Below are 20759 nucleotides of genomic sequence, written 5' to 3'. Positions count from 1 at the left end.
AGTTATATGACCTTGGATAAGTGACATAACCTCTCCCTGCCTTGGTTTCTTCTCATGCAACATGCAAATTATAAGAGGATTTATTTTATAGGATGGTTAGTAAATCACTTAGAAGGGTGCTCTGTATGGAATAAATAGGTTTCCATATTCCACAAATAAAAATACCAGATACCCAGTTAAATATGAATTTCAGGTAACAAATACACCTAGGGTAAGTATGTCTCATATAATATTTATTGGCAATCCTAAGAATAAGCAGTGAATGTGTTAAATAATAATTTTTGCATGTGTTTCAAGGATACTAGAATGCTATTACATTTTATTACAGTTGTTTCTGTGCCTCTCTCCTCCTGATATGAAGGAATTTCCTGAGGGCAGGAAACATGCCTTATTTATCCCTATGCCCTTGAACCCCACACAATAGTAGTCATCAACCATTGTTTCATAAAGATGGACAAAGCATCACTACTTTCTATCCTTTTTGCTGCTTGCCTCCCTAGAAGTTGCTAACAAAGATAAATGTCTAGGAAAAAATGAACACGGGAGAAGTTAATGCTCATTACTCCTTGTAGTAACAATCCTTGGCTAGTCAGTGTTCTGGCCTGGCCAAAGAGCTGGGATAGGTTGTGCATAAATGGTAATCTCTCACTTACAGTTATACCTCAGAGATAATAGGGGTTCAATTCCAGACCACCTCAATAAAGCTACTATTGCAATAAAGTGAGTCAAATGATTTTTTGTTTCCCAGTGCATATGAAAGTTATGTTTACAATATACCATAGTTTATTAAGTATGTAATAGTATTATGTCTAAGGAAAAAATGTACATACCTTAATTTAAAAATACTTTATTGCCCAAAACTTCTAACTGTAATCTGAGCTTTGGGCAAGTCTTAATCTTCTTGCTGATGGAGGGTCTCACCTCAACATTGATGGCTGCTGACTGATCAGGGTGGTGGTTGCTGAAGGCTGGGGTGGCCACAGCCATTTCTTAAAATAAGGCAATAATGAAGTTTGCTGCATCAATTGACTTTTCCTTTCATGAATTTCTCTGTTGCATGCAATGTTGTTAGTTAACATTTTACTCAGGGTAGAACTTCTTTCAAAATTGGAGTCAATCCTCTCAAACCTTGCTGCAGCTTATCAAATAGGTTTATGTGATATTCTAAATCCTTTGTTGCCATTTCAACCATCTTCATGGCATCTTTACAAGGAGTAGATGTCATCTCAAGAAACCACTTTTTTTTTACCCATCCATAAGAAGCAACTCCTCATCTGTTACCATTTTTATCATGGGATTGCAGCCAATTCGGTCCCATCTTCAGGGTCCATTTATAATTCTAGTTCTCTTGCTATTTCTACCACAACTGCAGTTTCTTCCTCCACTCAAGTCCCGAACCCCTCAGAGTCATCCGTGAGGGTTGGAATCAACTTCTTCCAAGAAATCCTGTTAATGTTGATATTTTGACCTCTTCCCATGAATCTAGAATGGTGAATCCTTTCCAGAAGTTTTTCCATTGACTTTACCCAGATCCGTTAGAGGAATTGCAATCTATGGCACCCATAGCCTTACAAAGCATATTTCTTAGATAATAAGACTTGAAAGTTTAAATTACTCCCTGATTCACAGGCTGCAAAATGGATGTTGCACTAGCGGGCATGACAATAACATTAATCTCACTGTATGTCTCCATCAGAGTTTGTGGGTGACCAGATGCATTGTCAATGAGCAGTAATATTTTGAAAGAATCTTTTTTTCTGAGGAGTAGGTCTCAACAGTGGGCTTAAAATATCCAGTAAACCATGTTGTAAACAGATGTGCTGTCATCTAGCTTTGTTGTTCCATTTATAGAGCACTGGCATAGACTTAATGTAATTCCTAATGTCCAGGATTTTCAGAATGGTAAATGAGCACTGGCTTCAACTTAAGTCACCAGCTGCATTAGCCTCTGACAAGAAAAACAACCTATTCTTTGAAGCCAGGCATTGACTTCTCTCTGAAAGTCCTACATGGTATTTTCTTCCACAATGAGACTGGTTCATCTACACTGAAAATCTCTTGCTCAGGGCCTCTGGGTGGCTGAGTCGATTAAGTGTCTACCTTAGGCTCAGCTTGTGATCCCAGGGTGCTGGGATTGAGCCCCATGTCAGACTCCCTGCTCAGTGGGAAGTCTGCTTCTCCCTCTCCCTCTGCTGCTCTCTCAGCTCATTCTCTCACTCTCTATCTCTCAAGTAAATAAATAAAATATTTTTTTTAAAAAGTCTATTGTTCAGTGTAGCTATCTTCATGAATTACCTTAGCCAGATCTTCTGGAGAACTTGCTACAGCTTCTACATCAGCAGTTATTACTTTGCCTTACACTTCTGCGTTATGGAGAAGGCTTCTTTCCTTCTTTTCTGAAACCGCATGAACCAAACTCTGCTAAATTCCAACTTTTCTTCTATAGCTTCCTCACCTGTCTCAGCCTTCGTAGATTTAGAGATTTAGGGCCCTGCTCTAGATTAGGCTTTGGCTTAAGGGAATGTTGTGGCTGGTTTGATCTTCTATCCAGACCACTGAGAATTTCTCCATATTGGCAATAAGCCTGTTTTTCTTTCTTAGTATTCATGTGTTCACTAGACTAGCGCTTTTAATTTCCTTCAAGAACTTTTTGTTTGCATTCACAAGTTGGCCACAATAAGTCTAGTTTTTGGCCTATCTTGGCTTTTGACCTGCCTTCCTCACTGAGCTTAATCATTCTAGCTTTTGATTTAAAGTGAGAAGCATGTGACTCTTGCTTTCACTTGAACAATTAGAAGCCATTGTAAGGTTGTTAACTGGCCTGATTTCAATATTATTATATCTCAGAGAATAGGAAAGCCCAAGAAGAGGGAGAGAGGCAAGGGAATGGCTGGTTAGTGGAGCAGTCAAAACACACACCATATTTATCATTAAGTTTGTGGTCTAATATGGATGTGGTTCATGACTCCCCCCAACAACTACAATAGCAACAAAGATCAATGACCACAGATCATAACAACAAAGAATAATAATGAGAAAGTTTGAAATACTGCAAGAATTACAAAATGTGACACAAAAACATGATGTGAGCCTATGTTTTTGGGAAAATGATGCCAATAAACTTGCTCAACACAGGATTGCCACAAACCAATTGGTGACAATCAAAGTATCTGTGAAGTGCAATAAAATAGGGTATGCCTGTATACTTTTATGTCAATTATTACTTTTTTTGGTGAATGGAGATGAAATTTGTGACAAATTTATAATGAAGGAAATCTTGCTTTGCAATTGATCAATATCTTATGATAGGAGTAGAAAATATATAATTAGAAGATACAGTTGTCACAATACTGTGACAATTCTTGGTGTCTATCTCCCTGATATCCATTTTTCTCTTCTGCTTTACTAGCCAAATCTCAATTTTGTTCAGAGTGGCAATGTGACCACCTAAAAACAGCCATCTTCCCAAACTTTTGCGTGGCCACACAGCACAGCTGCAAATAACAAAATGCAAGCAAAAGTTTACAGGATAGTGTGCCCATTATTTTCAAAATGTCACTTAGTTGCACAATTTAAAAGGCCGTAGAATCAACTGGAAGAATCCTTAGCCCTTTGCCCTTCTATCTTTAATTCTTCTCCCCTTTGACCTCCTGGAACATGTATGATTGTTATAGATGATAGCATAATAAGCAGACATAAAAGAGATATCAAGATGTTATAAAAACTGTAACTCACATTCATACACCACAATTCACACCTTCAATAGTAGTTAATAAATGGCCTTACCATAAGTTAGAAAGTAACAGTGTGTTGGAAAATCATGATCATGAACTATATTTGATTAGAGCTGAGATAAAATTTATGTATTACATTGTTACTCACCAAAGAAACCCAGAACTTCCCTGGCTCAGAGTAAAATCCACAGAGAATGTGACAGGGAGTTGATGGAATAAAGATTTCAGGTAATGGCTCCTCTTCCTCTTCCTCCTCCTCTACTTGGAGTTCCTTTTCTCCATCTTCTCCCATCTCTGCTGCTAGCTGCTTCCTCCTTTCTTCCTTCTCCTTCTTCTTCAAATCCCTTAATGTCTTTCTCTTTTCTATTTCTATTAATCGCTTTTGCAAGAGACATTAAGATAGAAAAACAACTGTAAATCATTCATTTACAGTAAGGGGATGACAAAATGAAAAACAGATTAGGGTTCTAGAAAAACTCACAGCTCTGATGTAAAATAATGTCATTTAAAAATAATTATCAATTTGGGGATATATTTCATCATTAACATTTTTAAATCATTTCTGTATTAACCCCGTCAATTCTAATTTTACAGAAATTATTGTCTCATTTTTTTTCCTAACAGAAGAGCTAAATACAGTTTCTTCCAGTCTATCACCATCAACCCATGAATTAGGTAGATCAAAATAAGCCCTGAGAAAAGTTGTTCTATTTTTAGTAATACTCTTAGACCCCTTGCATCTTTCAGACCTTTCAAAAGCCACCTGACACTGACATCCCTACCTCCCATCTTTTCCCTCTTTATTTCTTTTTTATCCCTCATAATTATCCAATTTATATGATCTCATCACATCAATCCCTTCCTCAAAATCACACGGTGGGAGGGGTGACTGAACAGCCTCTTCCCAACAAAAGAAAGGAGACACAGTAATGAACGAAACCTCTATCCCCAAATGCTCTGAACTGCAGTGGGAATGGATAGTACTGAGAGAGCAGGAATAGATTTGTCTGCCTTGGGACACAGGGAAAAAAAAAAAAAAAAAAAGGAAAGTTTTAGGGACACCTGGGTAGCTCAATGGTTTAAAGCCTCTGTCTCTGGCTCAGGTCATGATCCCAGGATCCTGGGATCGAGCCCCACATCAGGCTCTCTGCTCAGCAGGGAGCCTGCTTCCTCCTCTCTCTCTGCCTGCCTCTCTGCCTACTTGTGCTCTCTGTCAAATAAATAAAATTAAAAAAATAAAAGGCAAGGTTTAAAAGAGAAACAAGTAAAAGGCGAAAGATTTATATGATCTGAAGAGAAACCAGAATATATCCAAAATCTATAAAGAACTTATCAAACTCAACACCCAAAGAACAAATCCAACCAAGAAATGGGCAGAAGACATGAACAGACATTTCTCCAAAGAAGACATCCAAATGGCCAACAGACACATGAAAAAATGCTTAACATCACTTGGCATCAGGGAAATAGAAATGAAAACCACAGTGAAATACACCTCACACCAGTCAGAATGGCTAAAATTAACAAGTCAGGAAATGACAGATGTTGATGATATAGAAAAAGGGGAACTCTCCTACACTGCTGGTGGGAAAGTAAGCTGGAGCAGCCACTCTGGAAAACAGTATGGAGGGTCCTCAGAAAGTTGAAACAGAGCTACCCTACAACCCAGAACTACTAGGTATTTACCCTAAAGATACAAATGTAGTGATCCAAAGGGGCATCTGCACCCCAATGTTTATAGCACCAATGTCTACAATGGACAAACTGTAGAAGGATCCCAGATGTCTATCTTGACAGATGAATAGATAAAGATGTGGTATGTATCTATACAATGGAATATTACATCAAAAAAAATGAAATCTTGCCATTTGCAACAACATGGATGGAACTAGAGGGTATCATGCTAAGCAAAATAAGTCAGTCAGAGAAAGACAGCTGTCATATGATCTCACTGATAGGTGGAATTTAAGAAACAAAACAGAGGATCATAGGGGAAGAGAGGAAAAAATTAAATAAGATGAAACCAGAGAGGGAGGCAAACCATAAGAGACCCTTAATCATAGGAAACAAACTGAGAGTTGCTAGGGGGGATGGGGATGGGGATATGGGGTAATTAGGTGATGAACACTGGGGAGGCTATGTGTTATAATGAGTACTGGGGATAATATAAGACTGATGAGTCACAGACCTGTACCTCTGAAACAAATAATACATTGTATATTAATTAATTGAATTTAAATAAAAAATAAGTAAAATAGAGCAACTATTTTATTTATTATTTATAAATAAATAAAAGAGCAACTAGTATATAAAACAAGCAGCCTTAGAACCCTGCCAAACTGCAGGGAGATGCAGCAAATCTCTACAGGACAGAAAGGCTGGCAAGTACCACAGATTATGCTCCCCCTCCACCATGACAGTGTGAATGAGGGGAGCAAGATCTGGGCACCCTAACCAGCCTACCACATCAGTGAGCCCAAGGCACCTAGCCCCCACTAGCTCCAGCAATCTCACCAAGGAGGATCCAGGGAGGTATACACCAGGACACCCCTGGAGAGCACTCACCACAGCTCCACCTGTTGCATCACAGTGACACAGGTGCAAAGGATCCCTGAACTCTCCAGATCCACACCACATCTGCTTCAGACAGCTTGCTAGGACACCCCCAATACAGAGTGCTCTGGAACCTCCTGGCTGATTCATGCTTTGGCACCAGCTGTCCCACCAGAAAGCCCCCTGTAGATAACACAGGCATCCCCCAGCCCTGGATCCTATTACTCCACAAGGGCAGCCCCTGTGTAGCATACCCAGGGACCCCCAGCTTGTACCCACTCCACTTTCAGTTGTCCTACCAGGGCACCCTCACTGTGGAACGCTCTTAAACAACCTGGCTTATACCCATTTCCACTTCAGCTGTCTTGATAAGGTGTCTTCTACATGGAAAGCCCAGGGATTCCCTAGCTTACACCCACTTCAGCTTCAGCTGGCCTGACAGGGCACTCCTGCATAGTAAGTCCTTGGACACCCTGGCCTGTTCCAGCCTGGCTTGTCACCCCATCAGGCCACTCCAGCTTGCACTGACTTCAGCTTCAGCTGGCCTGACAGGGCACCCTCTGCATATAGAGCCCCAGGATCCTCCAAATCAGCACCCAGTTCCATTTTAGCTGTCCTGCCAGGATGTCCACTGCATGAAGAGCCCTGGGACTTCCCCACTTACACCCACTTCAGCTCCAGTCATCCCACCAGGTCAGACACAGCATGGAATGCCCTGAAACCCTCAACCTACATCATCTGCAGCTCCAGCCAGCCAGAGGAAATTGCCAACTATATATAGGGAAGACCATACACAAGACCATTTCTTCAAATTTAGGAGAAGTAGCTGTCTTACCTAATTCATAGGAACAAACATGAAAGTCAAGAAAAATGGGGAGGCAGAGGAATACATTCCAAAAGAAAGAACAACACAAAACCTCCAAAAAAAGAACTAAATAAAAAGGAGATATGCTATATGCTTTAAAAAAGACTTCAACCAATGATCATAAAGATATTCAGCTTGCTAGAGAAAAGAGTAAAAGAACACAGTAGGCCTTCAACAAAGAAAAAATATTTTAAAAAACCAACAGTGAAGAATACAATAACTGAAGTGAAGGGGGAGAAAGAACCACTAGAGGGAATCAACAGATTATGGATGCAGAAGAATGGATCAGTGATCTGGAACATAGGGTAACAGAAAGCATCCAAACTGAACAACAGAAAAAAAAAATCAGGATAAGTTTGGAGATCTCTTGACAACATCAAGCAAACAAATATTCACATTATAGGGGTTCCAGAAGGAGAAAAAAAAGATGCAGAAAATTCATTTGAAGACATACTAGCTTCAAAACGTCACTAATCTGGGAAAAGAAACAGACATCCAGGTTTAAGAAGCACAGAAAGTTAAAAACAAGATGAACCCATAAAACATAATTATTAAAATGTCAAAGGTTAAAGATAAAGAGATTTGTAGAAGTAGCAAGAAAGTAGCAAGAAGTTGCATACAAGGGAAACCCTACAAGGCTATCAGTTTTTCAGCAGAAATTTTGAAGGCCAGAGGGAGTGGCATTATATATTCAAAGTGTTGAAAGGAAAAAACCTACAACCGAGAATACTCTACCTGGCAAGGTTATCATTCAGAATAAAAGGAGAAAGAGTTTCCCAACCAAAGAAAAATTAAAGGGTTTATCATCACTAAACTGGCCTTACAAAAATGTGAAAGGGATTTCTTTAAGTAGGGGGGAAAAATCCATAATTAGAAGAATATTATGAATTAAAAGATGCAAAATATGATGACATATACATAACATATAAAAAGTACAGCATAGGGAATATAGTCAATGGTACTGTACTAGTGTTGTATGGCGACAGGTAGTAGCTACACTTGTGAACACAGCATAATGTACAGTTTTGTTGAATCACTATGTTGTGTACCTGAAACTGATATAACATTGTGTGTCTACTATACTGAAATAAGAATTTCTTCAAAGAACAAATGGGGGTGGGGAGGGAAGAAAAGGGAAAAAGAACTCATAATGGATCTCAATGGTCTTGAATTAAATTGAAATATCTTGGCTGGTATTTAAGGAGCCCAAGTGTTGGTCATAGATTTCTGCCACATCCCTCCAACATACTGCATCCCTCTGTCTCAACATTCCAGTCTTCATTTTTTAAAAACACCAGAAATTCTTACAACTCTGCTTTCCCTCAGGATGTTATTCCAGCTCTTATTGCCTTCCTCTCCTTTTTCATCCTCTCAAAATTCTTCTCATTTTTTTAAATACTAAATGCTCCCTCTATCTAGTCATCTTTGATCCCCTCTTACCCCCCCATCAAACTCATATTTGTTTCACTCCACACCCCTAAAATTATTTTCTTTGCACTGTGATTTTAATATCCATTCACTACTGCCTTCTAATATAGTTGGCTGCTTTCTACCAGCTTATAAGCTCATAAAGTCAGGGTAAATGTCTTATTCTTCTTCATATTTCATCAGCACTTTTATACAATGGAATATTACTCAGCCATAAAAAAAAGAATGAAATCTTGCCATTTGCAATGATGTGGATGGAGCTAGAGAATATTATACTAAGTGAAGTCAGTTAGAGAAAGACAAATCCATATGATTTCACTCATATGTAGGGCTTGGAAACAAAACATATGATCATAGGGGGAAGTGAGAGGCAAACCAAGAAACAGACTTTTTTTTTTTTTTTCCAGAGGGGCATGCACCAGAGGAAAGGAGATGGGGGATGGGTTAGGTAGAAAATAGGGATTAAGGAGAGCACTTGTGATGAGTACCAGGTGATGTATGAAAGTGTTGAATCACTATACTGTATACCTGAAACTAAATATTATACTGTATGTTAACTGGAATTTAAATAAAAAAGTCAAGGAAAAAAAGATATTTTAAATTCTAAGAAAAACATTGGGGAGGCTACGTGCTATGGTGAGTGCTGAGAAATGTGTAAGCCTGATAATTCATAGACCTATACCCTTGGGGCAAATAATACATTATATGTTAATAGAAATAATTTTAAAAATTTTCTAAGAAAAAAACACATTAGAAGATAATGCTTCAAGGATATCTCATACCAGAATCTTAGACTTGACACTTGAGAAATGAAAACACTTTATGTCCATGTCTTTGATTTCATAGGAAACTACATCACGATTTTCCTCTTCCTCCTTTATGGTTGGAAGTGGAGTTTCAAGAACATAGCCATTCTCACAGATAATCAGTAAAGTACTGTCAGGCTGAAAAAGAAAGATTAACGTATCATTCACATTTAGGTGAATTTTTAGAAGCATAGCTCAAAAAGATCATAAATCAGGAAAAAATATAATTGCTATGTATACTAACCATTGAAAAAAAAAAAACTTTTTAAAGATTTTCATTTATTTATTTGACAGAGAGAGAGCCCACAAGTAGGGGGAGCTGCAGGCAGAGGGAGAGGAAGAAGCAGGGTCTCCGCTGAGCAGAAAGCCCAATGCAGGGCTCAATCCCAGGACCCTGGGATCATGACCTGAGCAGAAGGCAGATACTTAACCAACTGAGCCACCCAGGTGCCCCTATACTAACCATTTTTTAAATCCTTAATCCCTCACTGCAATAATAAGTCATCTTATTAATCACTATACATAATCATTAATAAGCTAAGTGTTAACATTAGATTTAGATTTGTTTCCCTTACAGATGTCATAATACATTTTCTGAGCCAAAAATGCAGCTGTGAAGTATGTTAGTCCAAAAATCAGAATATTAAAATCAGGTTATCATTCAGAATAAAAGGCGAAGGAAAACCTGCAGTGTGTGGATGGCATATCCAGTCTGAGCAGCCTTTGGTGGATCATTCTCTATCTGCCCCAGATCATTAAATGTGGATGTTCCCAAGATTTTTGTCCTCTTCCCTCTTCTCTCACTCCATAAGCATTTCCTGGGAAATCTTATAACTAACATAAGGCTTCATTACCACTCACACACCATTAGATTCCAAATCAATTCATCTCTCTAGGCCAGACCATTCTCTCTTTTTTTAAGATGTTATTTATTTATTTGACAAAGATCACAAATAGGTAGACAGGCAGGTTGGTGGGGGGAGCAGGCTCCCTGATGAGCAGAGAGCCTGATGTGGGGCTTGATCCCAGGACCCTGGATCATGACCTGAGCCAAAGGAAGAGGTCTTAACCCACTGAGCCACCCAGGCGCCCCCAGACCGTTCTCTTGATCTCCCAAAATCATATATTTAACCATGTCTGCAAAGTCCCCATCTCGATATTCTATAGACACATTATTCAAAATGTTTCTTCACTCAGTCATTTCATTCTATAATTATTATGTGTGTACTATGTATTTGGCATTTTGTGGGATGCTAAGGGTAAAATTATAAAAGAAAAATACAGCATCTGGCACTATGGAGCTTACCTCCAACAAGAGAGCTTGTCATTTAACAAATCATATAAATAAATGTAAATTATAACTGTGACAAGTGTTGCAGAGGTGCCACAAGAGCAAAGGAAGCTGTGCAAGGATTCCTGAGAAGGTGGTATCTAAGCTTCAAGGTGAAGGGGGAGTAGAATTACACAATAAGTTAGGGGAAGGATTGAGGGAGTATGCTTTACAAAGCAAATACCTTGTGCAAATACCCAGTGGCACGTTTGGGCCTACAAGGAAGTTATGGACTTGGATGGTAACACCCAGGTCAAGAGAACAGAATGAAAAGAGAGATTGGAACAGAACTATAGGGAAACAATACTCAGTAATTGGGTGAGGAAGGCTGAAAAGGAAGGGCAAGATATAGAATGTGGAACCAGCAGAGCATAAGGTCACAAAAGTTAAAGGGAGATGGTAATTCAGAGAATGTAAGGGTCAACAGAATCAAAGAAAGTAAGAGGTCAAGAAAGATGAGAACTGAAAATGTTAAGTTGACATCAGTGGTTTCTTTACAGGAGCAGACTTGGTAGAATGATGAGACTAGATACTAGTCAAGAGCCTACAGGAATAATCAATCCTCTTGGAAAAGTCAGGAGAAAGATGGGGCAGTAACTAGAGGAGAATGGAAGGTTGAAGAATTTATTTTTTGTTCATGGAAGATACTCAAACACATTTAAATACCAATGGAAATGACCCAGTAAACAGGTGAGTTTAAATTTATGACAAGAGAAAATAAGTAGTATGAAATCTTGAAAAATTGGAAAACAGTATAATCCAAAGGAGGCGGCAGAACTGTCCTCGAGAGGACATCTCTATTATAAAAAAGGGAAGAGGGCAGGTGGATGCACAGGTAACAGGATTTTATGCTGGGTAGCGGGAAGGTAAGGGATTCTTCTGCAACTTTTCCTCCTAACGACAAAGTTGCCAACAGTTTGCGTGAGACCAAGAGATCAAGCAGAATGCTGTGTTCTAGAGCTTTAGACATCTTGAAGAGGAGACAAAAGTTGAAGTTCAAATTTACAAAAACAATTAGGACTTGAGGGGATCCCAGAGAAAGGGGAATACAGAAAAGTGAACCTGACGTTCTGCTGGGCCTTTGCCTTAAAGCATTTACATGACTCTAAACTGTCTGGGAACAGATTTTGTTCATTTCCTTCAAATGTTCCATTAGTTTTCACTTCATCTATTTGAATGCTATTTACTCTTGCATAGTATTATGCAAGTATTATGCATAGTATTATGCTTTCATCTAGGATATCAAAGAGGAAGCAGGGATGTTTAGAATGCAAATCAAAGAAGTTTGGTGAACCAATGAAGGGCAGGGTGATTAGAGGTAGGGAAAAGGCTGGAATTTTCAAGATTTTCTGGTTATAGCAACAGAGAGGACAGTGGTCCCAGAATAACACAGGCAAAAGAACATGTCTTAGAGAAGCTCATGTGTTTCATTCAAACAGCTCAAAGTTATCCCCAGAAATTCAAAATTCTGCCCCAGAAATTCTGTTAATTCTACCTCCTACATAGCTCTTGTCCGCAGTCTTTCATACACTGGTCAAGTGTCTGGAACACAGCTCCCCAATAGATCCACCCGCCTCTCATCTGCTTCCCCCATGCCTCACTGCTGCCCAGAGTGATCATGGTAGTGACCACGGCAGTCAGAATGAGTCTGTGTGTACATATGGTACAGCCTTATTGGAAACACAAATTATAAATAGCGGACAGAAGTTTAATGCATTCAGGAAGGCAGGAGGTCGGACCGTTGAGAACTGGTAGAAGCTAACAGCTATGGCTAACTGGGTAGCTGCAGCGTGCAGCGTTCAGTTACACACGGTAAATTCCCTTTTTTTCTCCATCTTTATTGAAGCATAACTGAAATAGAACACTGTATAAGTTTAAAGTGTACTATGTGATGGTTTGATACATGTATACATTGTGAAATGAGGGTAATTTGCTTTGACATTAGTAATTCCCAAATACAAGAAATAAAAGCACTAATCTGCAGCACGGCCTGAAATAACTTTAGAATTATGTTGGGAGTTTTGGTCTCTTATGCCTATTAAAAAAAATTTAGCTTCAAAAAAAAAATTTAGCTTATTTCAAAATAATTATTGATTCACAGGAAGTTACCAAGATAGTATAGAAAGGAATCATGTACCCTTCACCCAGTTTCTCCCATTGGTTACCTCTTATGCAACAATATAAAAACCAGGAAATTGACATTAATACAGAACATGTGTATAATTCTATGTCATTTTATCACATCTGTAGATTCATGGAACCATTCGCGGTAATCAAGATGCAAAACTACCTCATTACCATTAGGATCTTCAAGATGTCCCTTTGTAGTCACGCCCACCTCCTTCCCACCCACCATTTCTAACCTTTTTGGGTTTTTGACTTTGAATCTAGAGAAATTATTAAAGGATGCACATAATATCACATGTTGTGTTCATGCTTTAAAACCCAGGTCCCTTTGCAGCTTTCATTTCCTTCTCCTAAATCACCAGCATCCACCTTCTCTCCAACTACACATATCCCACCATTTCCTCAAGGTTAAGGTAGAATAATACAAAATAACAACTTATGTTAACTTATGCCCTTCTTTGTATTTCCCTGCTCTATATTCATAGCACATATTGTCTATACCACTGATATTTTAGTCACCATTTCCCTTGTGAAACCTTGTATTGTTCAGTGATAGTTATTTAACTTCTAAAATAGGTACATTTTTTCTCTTTCAGAAGAGATTGCTTTGTACTGCTTATTGACTCCATCGTCAGTGCCTAGCAAAGATGAAAACAATGAATATTTTTTTAAAAAGCTTTTTCTAAATACTATATTGTTGTAGCCCTTTTCTTTAGACAAGTTCAAGGTAGATTAATAGATATTACTTCAATAATTCTGACACCTCCATACAGTTCAATCGGTATTATTATCCTAGAACCCAGGACAGCACCTGGTTTAGAAATTAAATCAACATTCAGATGACAGAATTATCTAATGCTCAAACTTAGGGAAATGAGAGGCATTAAATAAGATCAGTAACCAATCCTGAATCACCAACTGTTGTTAGGAAAAGAGTCAGTGGAAGATTCAAAGAGAAAATAGAGGTGGAAAGGGGCAGAAGCAAAGAGATAAAGATGAGGGCAAGGACATTCAGACCTTGGAACTGAACTTTTGAATGTCAAAAGGATTGATAGACCCAAGTCAACACATTCTGACATGTGCATCTCAATAAAGTCATCAGTGTTAAAGCAAAGCCTGATATAACCCAAAGTTTTGGGAGGGGAATCATGACCAACAATTTAGAGAATGGAAGAGAGAAGAGGTAATGAGTGTGATGTGGGACTCCTCAGTAATGCTCTACTAGCCAAGCTAAGAGCATCCCTGACCCCTCACTGCAGGACCCAGGAATGTGGCTAATAATTCCACCTGTTGTTCTCTCTTCCAGATCACTTCATTATGCTGTAATTGAGATTTAAACATGAAGACAAATACTAATTACTTACATGGGAGTTTGAAGACCATACTAACTGGCGAACAGGTCCAGGAGTAGTAATATACCCTATTGGCTTATAATCCTTTTCTACCTCAAAGAAGAAGACGGTTTGATCTTTACTCTAAGAAAAAGAGAAATACCCAAGAAATATGGGGTTTTTAAAAAATCTATTCCATAGAGTACAGAGTAGCACTTACTAGCTATAATATATCCTCTATATAACTATACCCACAATAATTATATTTCCCAGATTATTCTGGGAAAATTCTTATTTCAAATATTTGCTTCATTTCCCCCATGAGAACATTTGACAAACCAAGTGTTCCAGGATGTGTTTCTGAAAGAATGATCACTATACCTTACCTATACATAGGTTAACTCAAAAAATTCCACAAAGCATATGCTCACTTACTAATACATTAAAAATGTACAAGTTTATTCTCGTCACTTATGGCAATTCTGTTTAAGAACATACCTATGTGATAAAATATTGGTTATACATAACACAGGATCATAACTCCCAGGTAAAAACTTCTATTCATTTAATATAAGCATTAGAACTCAATTTATAAGAAAATTTTGAGATGTCATGCACAGACTATACTAAAAGAACATGAACATAAAGAAACAAACTATGGGTTTTTCTCTAAAATGTACATCAGCAAATAAGTTATCATCAAGTAGAAAGACAAATAAAAATAAGTTTAACCATGAAAGCTCAATAGGAAACAAAAAGAAATCTACCACTTACCCCTGTAGCTAGAATTTCTCCATCACGTTCATAAGCTAAGGCAGTGACACGAGCAGTATGGGGTTTGAAAACCTGTTTCAAATTAATATCTGCATCAGAAATTTTCTTCCGTCCTGCAAAAATTGTGAGTCCTTTTGGATCGTAAAGTTCAAGAATTCGAACCACCCCATCTTCGAATCCTGCAATAATCTGTGCTCCGGTGTAGCTTACCTTGGATAAAAATTAAATGCAACATATATGAAATTAGTTGATTAAGAAAGTTTTACTATGTAACAGATAACTCTGTATTTTATTTAGCCAAGTAATTTAACATTGACTGCTCGTTGGTAAGTCCTTATACAACTTTCTGGTAACCTCCATCTATTCTAGTTTTTTATCACTGCTGCTGATGAGATGGGTAGACAATGGCAATCCAAACACTCAAGAAGCAAATGCTGGTGTAGTAGCTTGTCTACCATGTGCCAGGCACCTATCACCAGCAACTCAAAGGTGAGCATAAACAGTTTGTCCCCGGTTTCACAGAATTTATGGTCTAGGGGGAGGACAGACATTAATCATGCAGATGAGTATAAATTTATGAACAGAAATAAATGCTAAAGGAAAGACACAATATCTGAGGGCATATAACAAAGAAAGCTTACCTAGACCAAGGAAGAGATGGTGGAGCTGAGACCAGAAAGATGCCCAGAAATTAAGTTCAGGGAGATGGGAGAAGCATGCCTAGGAGAGGATATAGCTTGTGGAAAGGTCATGTGCAGAAAAGAAGCTAAAGAGAGAGTTAAGCAAGGCCCAGGTCACAAAGTGGCTTTCATGTCACATTAAGGATAGTCTTCATTCCAAGAGCAGTGAAAAGCCATTGAAATGTTTTTAGTTGGGGGTTTGGGTATGTTGTGTGCATGTGTATGCATGTGTGTGTCTGTGTGTCTGTGTGTGTGTATAGAGGGTAACATGATCAGATTTGCTATTTTGGAAAAGCCATCTTAGCTTCATTGTGCAAAACAGAACTGAGACGGCCTAGATAGGATGCAGGGCGACTTTTGGCAAGACCTTTAAAGCAATGGCTGCCTTACTCCAGGAGAGTGATTGTGGTCACTTGGTCTAAGATGGTGTCATGGAGAGGAAGGATATGGGCATAGTTTAGAGAAAGCTATAATGACCCTATTTGGTGATGACTGAATACAGGGGAGAAGGGCAGAGGGAGGTGTCAAGGATGACTGAGACATTTACTGAGATAGGAAACCGCGGAAGGGAGCCAAGTGTCTGTGTGGTTTGTTGTTGCTATTATTGTTTTGGAGGCCAGTGGAGTATCATGAATCTAGTCTTGGGCGTGTTGGGTTTGAGGTCCCCTGGAGATCTCAAAATGAGGAAAGCACATAGCCTGCAGCTCAGAGAAGTCTGGGCTAAAGAAAAAAATCTAGCAGTGTCCCAATATACTAAATCTGCTGTCTTGGGAGGCATTCAGGAGAAAGGCAAGAGCCCTGATATTCTTTAGAGCAGAGTGATCATCACTAAGACCAGGCAGTCAGGAGAGTCTTGGTAATAAGAAAAAACTATTCCATCCAGCTCCTGTTGAATGTTGTTCATTCAATAAATATTTGCTATGTGTCCAAATGTACTATAGAGGCACTAGAGGTTCAAAGTAGAATAGAGTGTAATTGTCACCCATGAAGAACAGTCTGGTGGGAAAGAGACAATAAAGCAATTCATCTTAGCACATTGTGTAAAGGTTCATAAAATTAGTATATACATAGTCCTTTAAAAAAAAAATCACAGATGAAGGAGTGCCTAGCTCTACCTGAATGAAGGTAGGGTCACAGAGGACTATGCAGAGAGGATGTCTGACCTGAGCTGAGCCATAAAGATATGGAGTTTTCTAGAGAAGCAAAAGGGTCTAAAGATGAGGCATTTAATTCTAGCATGGTATCCAATGATCAGTACTTGAATAGGAGGCTAAAAAAGGAAACATTCTATGGACATTGCACAGCCATCTGTATAAATGATTTAATTATATGGCTATAATTGAAATACTTCAGGTAAGAATGTAAATGAAGCGGGACAAAGAGTCAGCCTGGTTTGGTAAGACAAACACTCTGTGGGTTTCTCCTTATTCTAAACTTTTCATTGTTCTGCCTCTAATCCCAGGCCTGAGTTCTTACTTCCGTTCTTGATTCCATCCATTTCCACATTTATCTTGGTCCTGGAACAATTTCTCTTTGATTTCAATCCAAAACAGTAAGGATGAAAATTCCTCAAATACTCCCATGATATTTTAAAAACTTGGCTGCAAATTCTTTGGCATGTCCCCCATAAAGAGATGCCATTTAGGTCCCTCCCCTCCTTGAATCTGGGTGGGCCTTGTGACTGCTTCACTCAGGTGAATACAGTACAACTGACATTATATGACTTCCAAGTCTCGTTCTAAAAGGCCCACAGCAGGCGCCTGGGTGGCTCAGTGGGTTAAGTCGCTGCCTTCAGCTCAGGTCATGATCTCAGGGTCCTGGGATCGAGTCCCGCATCGGGTTCTCTGCTCGGCAGAGATCCTGCTTCCCTCTCTCTCTCTCTGCCTCTTCCCTCTCCCTCTACTTGTGATCTCTCTCTGTCAAATAAATAAATAAAATCTTTAAAAGGCCCACAGCATCTGCCTGTTTATTGGAACACTAGATCTTAGAGCCCTGAGCTGCCATTTAAGAAGTATGTGCCTACCCTGAGGCCACCATGCTGTGATGAAGCAGAAGCCCCATGAAGAAGCTTTTAGGTAGGCACTCCTATTGACAGCCCAGCTTAGCCCAGTCTTCAGTCTAGGTGCCAGACTGATGATAAAGAAGGCTTTGCATGATTCCAGGACCCAGACACAATGAAGCAGAGACAATCCACTGCTGTTGTCACTGGTCTGATTTCCCAATCCAGACAGCATATGAGCAAAATAAAAAGACTGCTGTTTTATGCCACTACATTTTGCAGTAGTTCGGTACATAGCAATAGATAACTAGGACAACTCCCTATGTGCCTAAAATTTTTTCCATAGGCCTTATTATCTAACATATCACATACATTACTTATTTTTCTTTATTGTCCATTTCTGCCTCCTCTCTCCCACTAAAGTGTAAGATGCATGTGGGCAAGTATTTTTGTCTTTCTGTTCATTGCTATAGTCCCAGAAGCTAGACCAAGACCCAGCACATTGCAGGCAGACTGGGAATATAAACAGAAGAAATGAAATCACAGTCAGCTAGATGATAGATACACAAAATTCTGTTGAGTAATTATTTTATAATATGAAATGATTACTAACTTGCAAGTGGCATAAAAATAGATTTTTATTAAAACAGGACCAAAACCACAAAAGCAAGGTCATATGATTTCTATCAAATTCTGAATGAGTGAATAAACTAAGTTAAAAGTTTTATTCTTCTCCAAAATCCAAAGTCATAAAATAGATTTCTAAGAAATAGCACTGATATATTATATTTACCAATACATTCCAGCAGAAGTTTGTTATCATTAACTCACCAGTTGGGGTACCCAAGCAAGGGCAGTACCTCCCTGTTTGAATTTCATCCGAGCCAAAGGCATTTTGCTAGCAAAATCATAGATTCGAACAGAGCCTACAGAAAGACAGTTTTAAAAGAAACAAATTATATATATATGTCATCTTTTAAAGTAAACTTGTCTCACTTAACATGTTAAGCATTATAACAAGAAATTTCATACATAAATAAACTAATAATCTAATAAGTTTTCTTTAGTCAAAAATTTACATGAATACCCTCAACCAGGTAACTTGTAATCATGGATAATAAAGCGAACTGATGACTGACTGATGGATTAATTTCACTTTGCATAACCCAAAAAGATTCACCACGCATCAAGAAAGGAGAAAGGTGAAAAAAAAAAAAAAAGGAAAGGCATGAATGTGGATAATACCAAAATGAATGGCATATTTGTAACTTACCATATCCTTAATCTTTCACAATAACCAAGGCTGATGTACTTTAGTTCCTCTCTCCTCCACAAAAACTCACTTCACTTACATCGAGAGGCTTACCTTTTGGAAAAGTTCTCAAATGCTTTTCAACAAACACATATAAAATTTGGGGTGGAAAACAAAACAAAAAACACCAGATGTATTTTCATTTGGAGTTCCTACTCACAATCCAAGGCAGTAGTGGCCATGAGGTAAGTGAGGGGAGAGACTGCCAAGGCTTCAACAGCCCCAGAATGGAAGGAGAAGAGGCAGTCTGGATCTTGAGTCTGATAATAAAAAGAAATCCCATTAGATCTTAAAGAAAAGTTAACATCAAATTAAGGTCAAGTTTTTAAAAAATATATAAATAAAACCCTATAACACATGTGTGATTTTATCTGAATAGATATTTTTAAAAACATAATAGGTTGGGGTGCCTGGGTGTCTCAGTCAGTTAAGCATCTGACCCTTAGTTTCTGCTCAGGTCATGATCTCAGGGTGGGAAGATCAAGTCCCATGACAGGCTCCATGCTCAGCAGGGAGTATACTTGAGATTCTCTCTCTCCCTCTCCCCTTATCCCTCCCATCTCTAAAATAATAAATAAATCCTTTTAAAAAACAAAAGCATAAAAGTCTAGAAAGAGTTCTGGACTTTGGAATTAGGAGAAACGGTACTGGCTTCACACTTGAAGGCTTTCCATTTCCTCACCAGTAAAATGAGGTGATGGCAACTGTCCACCCATTCATCAGGGTAGCTATGAGGGATGCAGAAGATAAAATAAATGAAAATACCATAAGTTTATGACAACTGTAAAGCACTGGATAACATGAGGCATTATCATTACCACTTTTCTAGTAAAGTTTGCTGAGATAGTTCATTTTTTAAATAAAATCAGAGAGAGAATAAATTCTCAGGACTAGGACATGTTGGACAAGTTTTTGATGGGAACAATGATCAAATATAGAGAAAGACAAAATATTTTTTAAAGAAGAATAACAGTCTTTTGTTATAAGAATTAGGGGGAAAAAAGAGACAACTTACAATATTTGAAAAACTAAGGTCAAGCTTCCATATGGCTCCATTGGCATCCTAAAAAATTAAATAACCAAGACTAGTTCATCATTTTTAACTCTTATCAAATGAAAAGAATTTTCTTCTAGTTAAAGAACAAACAATAATATCAAAACCTTACATATGTTTTAAAGTGTGACGAAAATGTAACAAAAGCAATTGCTATATATCTTAGAACACACAATAAAGGAAACATTTTCATAATATATATATAGTGAGTTTAATATAATAAGAATGCTAATTGGTTTTTTGTGTATAAAGTACAGGTTAACTAAATACCAAAATTCAGGTAGTCTTCATTGACTTATCAATAGTAGTCTTAATAGTAAAATGGACTTATAGTGACAATAAATTATGTTATGATTTTAATTTTTTGTCTAGGTAACTTTAAAGAGCCAAGAGGGAAGAACACAACTTACCTGAGCTAACCAAAAATTACTTCCAATCTCGTTCATTTTTATCATAGAGAAGAGTTTGACATTCTTGCCTACTTGAAGTTCATTAATGGGTTCGATCTCTAACAATCCAGTATCATCAATAGAATCAGCAGTGTCTACTGTCTCAAAATCCCAGATCTTATAAAATAAGAAAATACATTAATCAATGAGCAGTTTCTGAATTTATATTTTCTATAAGAAGGGGTCCTGATTGATGGCAGAGGAGTAGGAGACCTTAGTTTCATCTGGTCCCAGGAATTCAGCTAGGTAGCTATCAAATCACTCTGAACATCTGTGAACTCAACTGGAGATATAGAAAAAGAATAGCTGCAACTCTA

The 20759-nt window shown here is 38.2% G+C and overlaps 1 protein-coding gene across 1 annotated transcript in view; it reads right to left on the bottom strand.

The window, feature by feature from the left end:
* LOC111146342 (cilia and flagella associated protein 44) overlaps positions 1 to 20759 on the bottom strand; it is a 155095-nt gene that overhangs the window by 99346 nt on the left and 34990 nt on the right. The window contains exons 9-16 of the mRNA XM_022501862.1: positions 20404 to 20559; positions 19955 to 20002; positions 19100 to 19199; positions 18459 to 18553; positions 14949 to 15158; positions 14208 to 14318; positions 9363 to 9524; positions 3883 to 4113 (exon numbers count right to left, since the gene is read on the bottom strand). Coding sequence (XP_022357570.1) covers positions 3883 to 4113; positions 9363 to 9524; positions 14208 to 14318; positions 14949 to 15158; positions 18459 to 18553; positions 19100 to 19199; positions 19955 to 20002; positions 20404 to 20559 — 1113 coding nt within the window. The remainder of the gene's footprint in view (positions 1 to 3882; positions 4114 to 9362; positions 9525 to 14207; positions 14319 to 14948; positions 15159 to 18458; positions 18554 to 19099; positions 19200 to 19954; positions 20003 to 20403; positions 20560 to 20759) is intronic.

This window comes from Enhydra lutris, unplaced genomic scaffold (assembly GCF_002288905.1).
Source record: "Enhydra lutris kenyoni isolate GAN:26980312 unplaced genomic scaffold, ASM228890v2 scaffoldscaffold2, whole genome shotgun sequence".
In the NCBI taxonomy this organism is placed as follows: domain Eukaryota; kingdom Metazoa; phylum Chordata; class Mammalia; order Carnivora; family Mustelidae; genus Enhydra; species Enhydra lutris.
The sequence above is the reverse complement of the archived record's forward strand: the minus strand, read 5'-3'. Positions and strand labels throughout refer to the sequence as shown.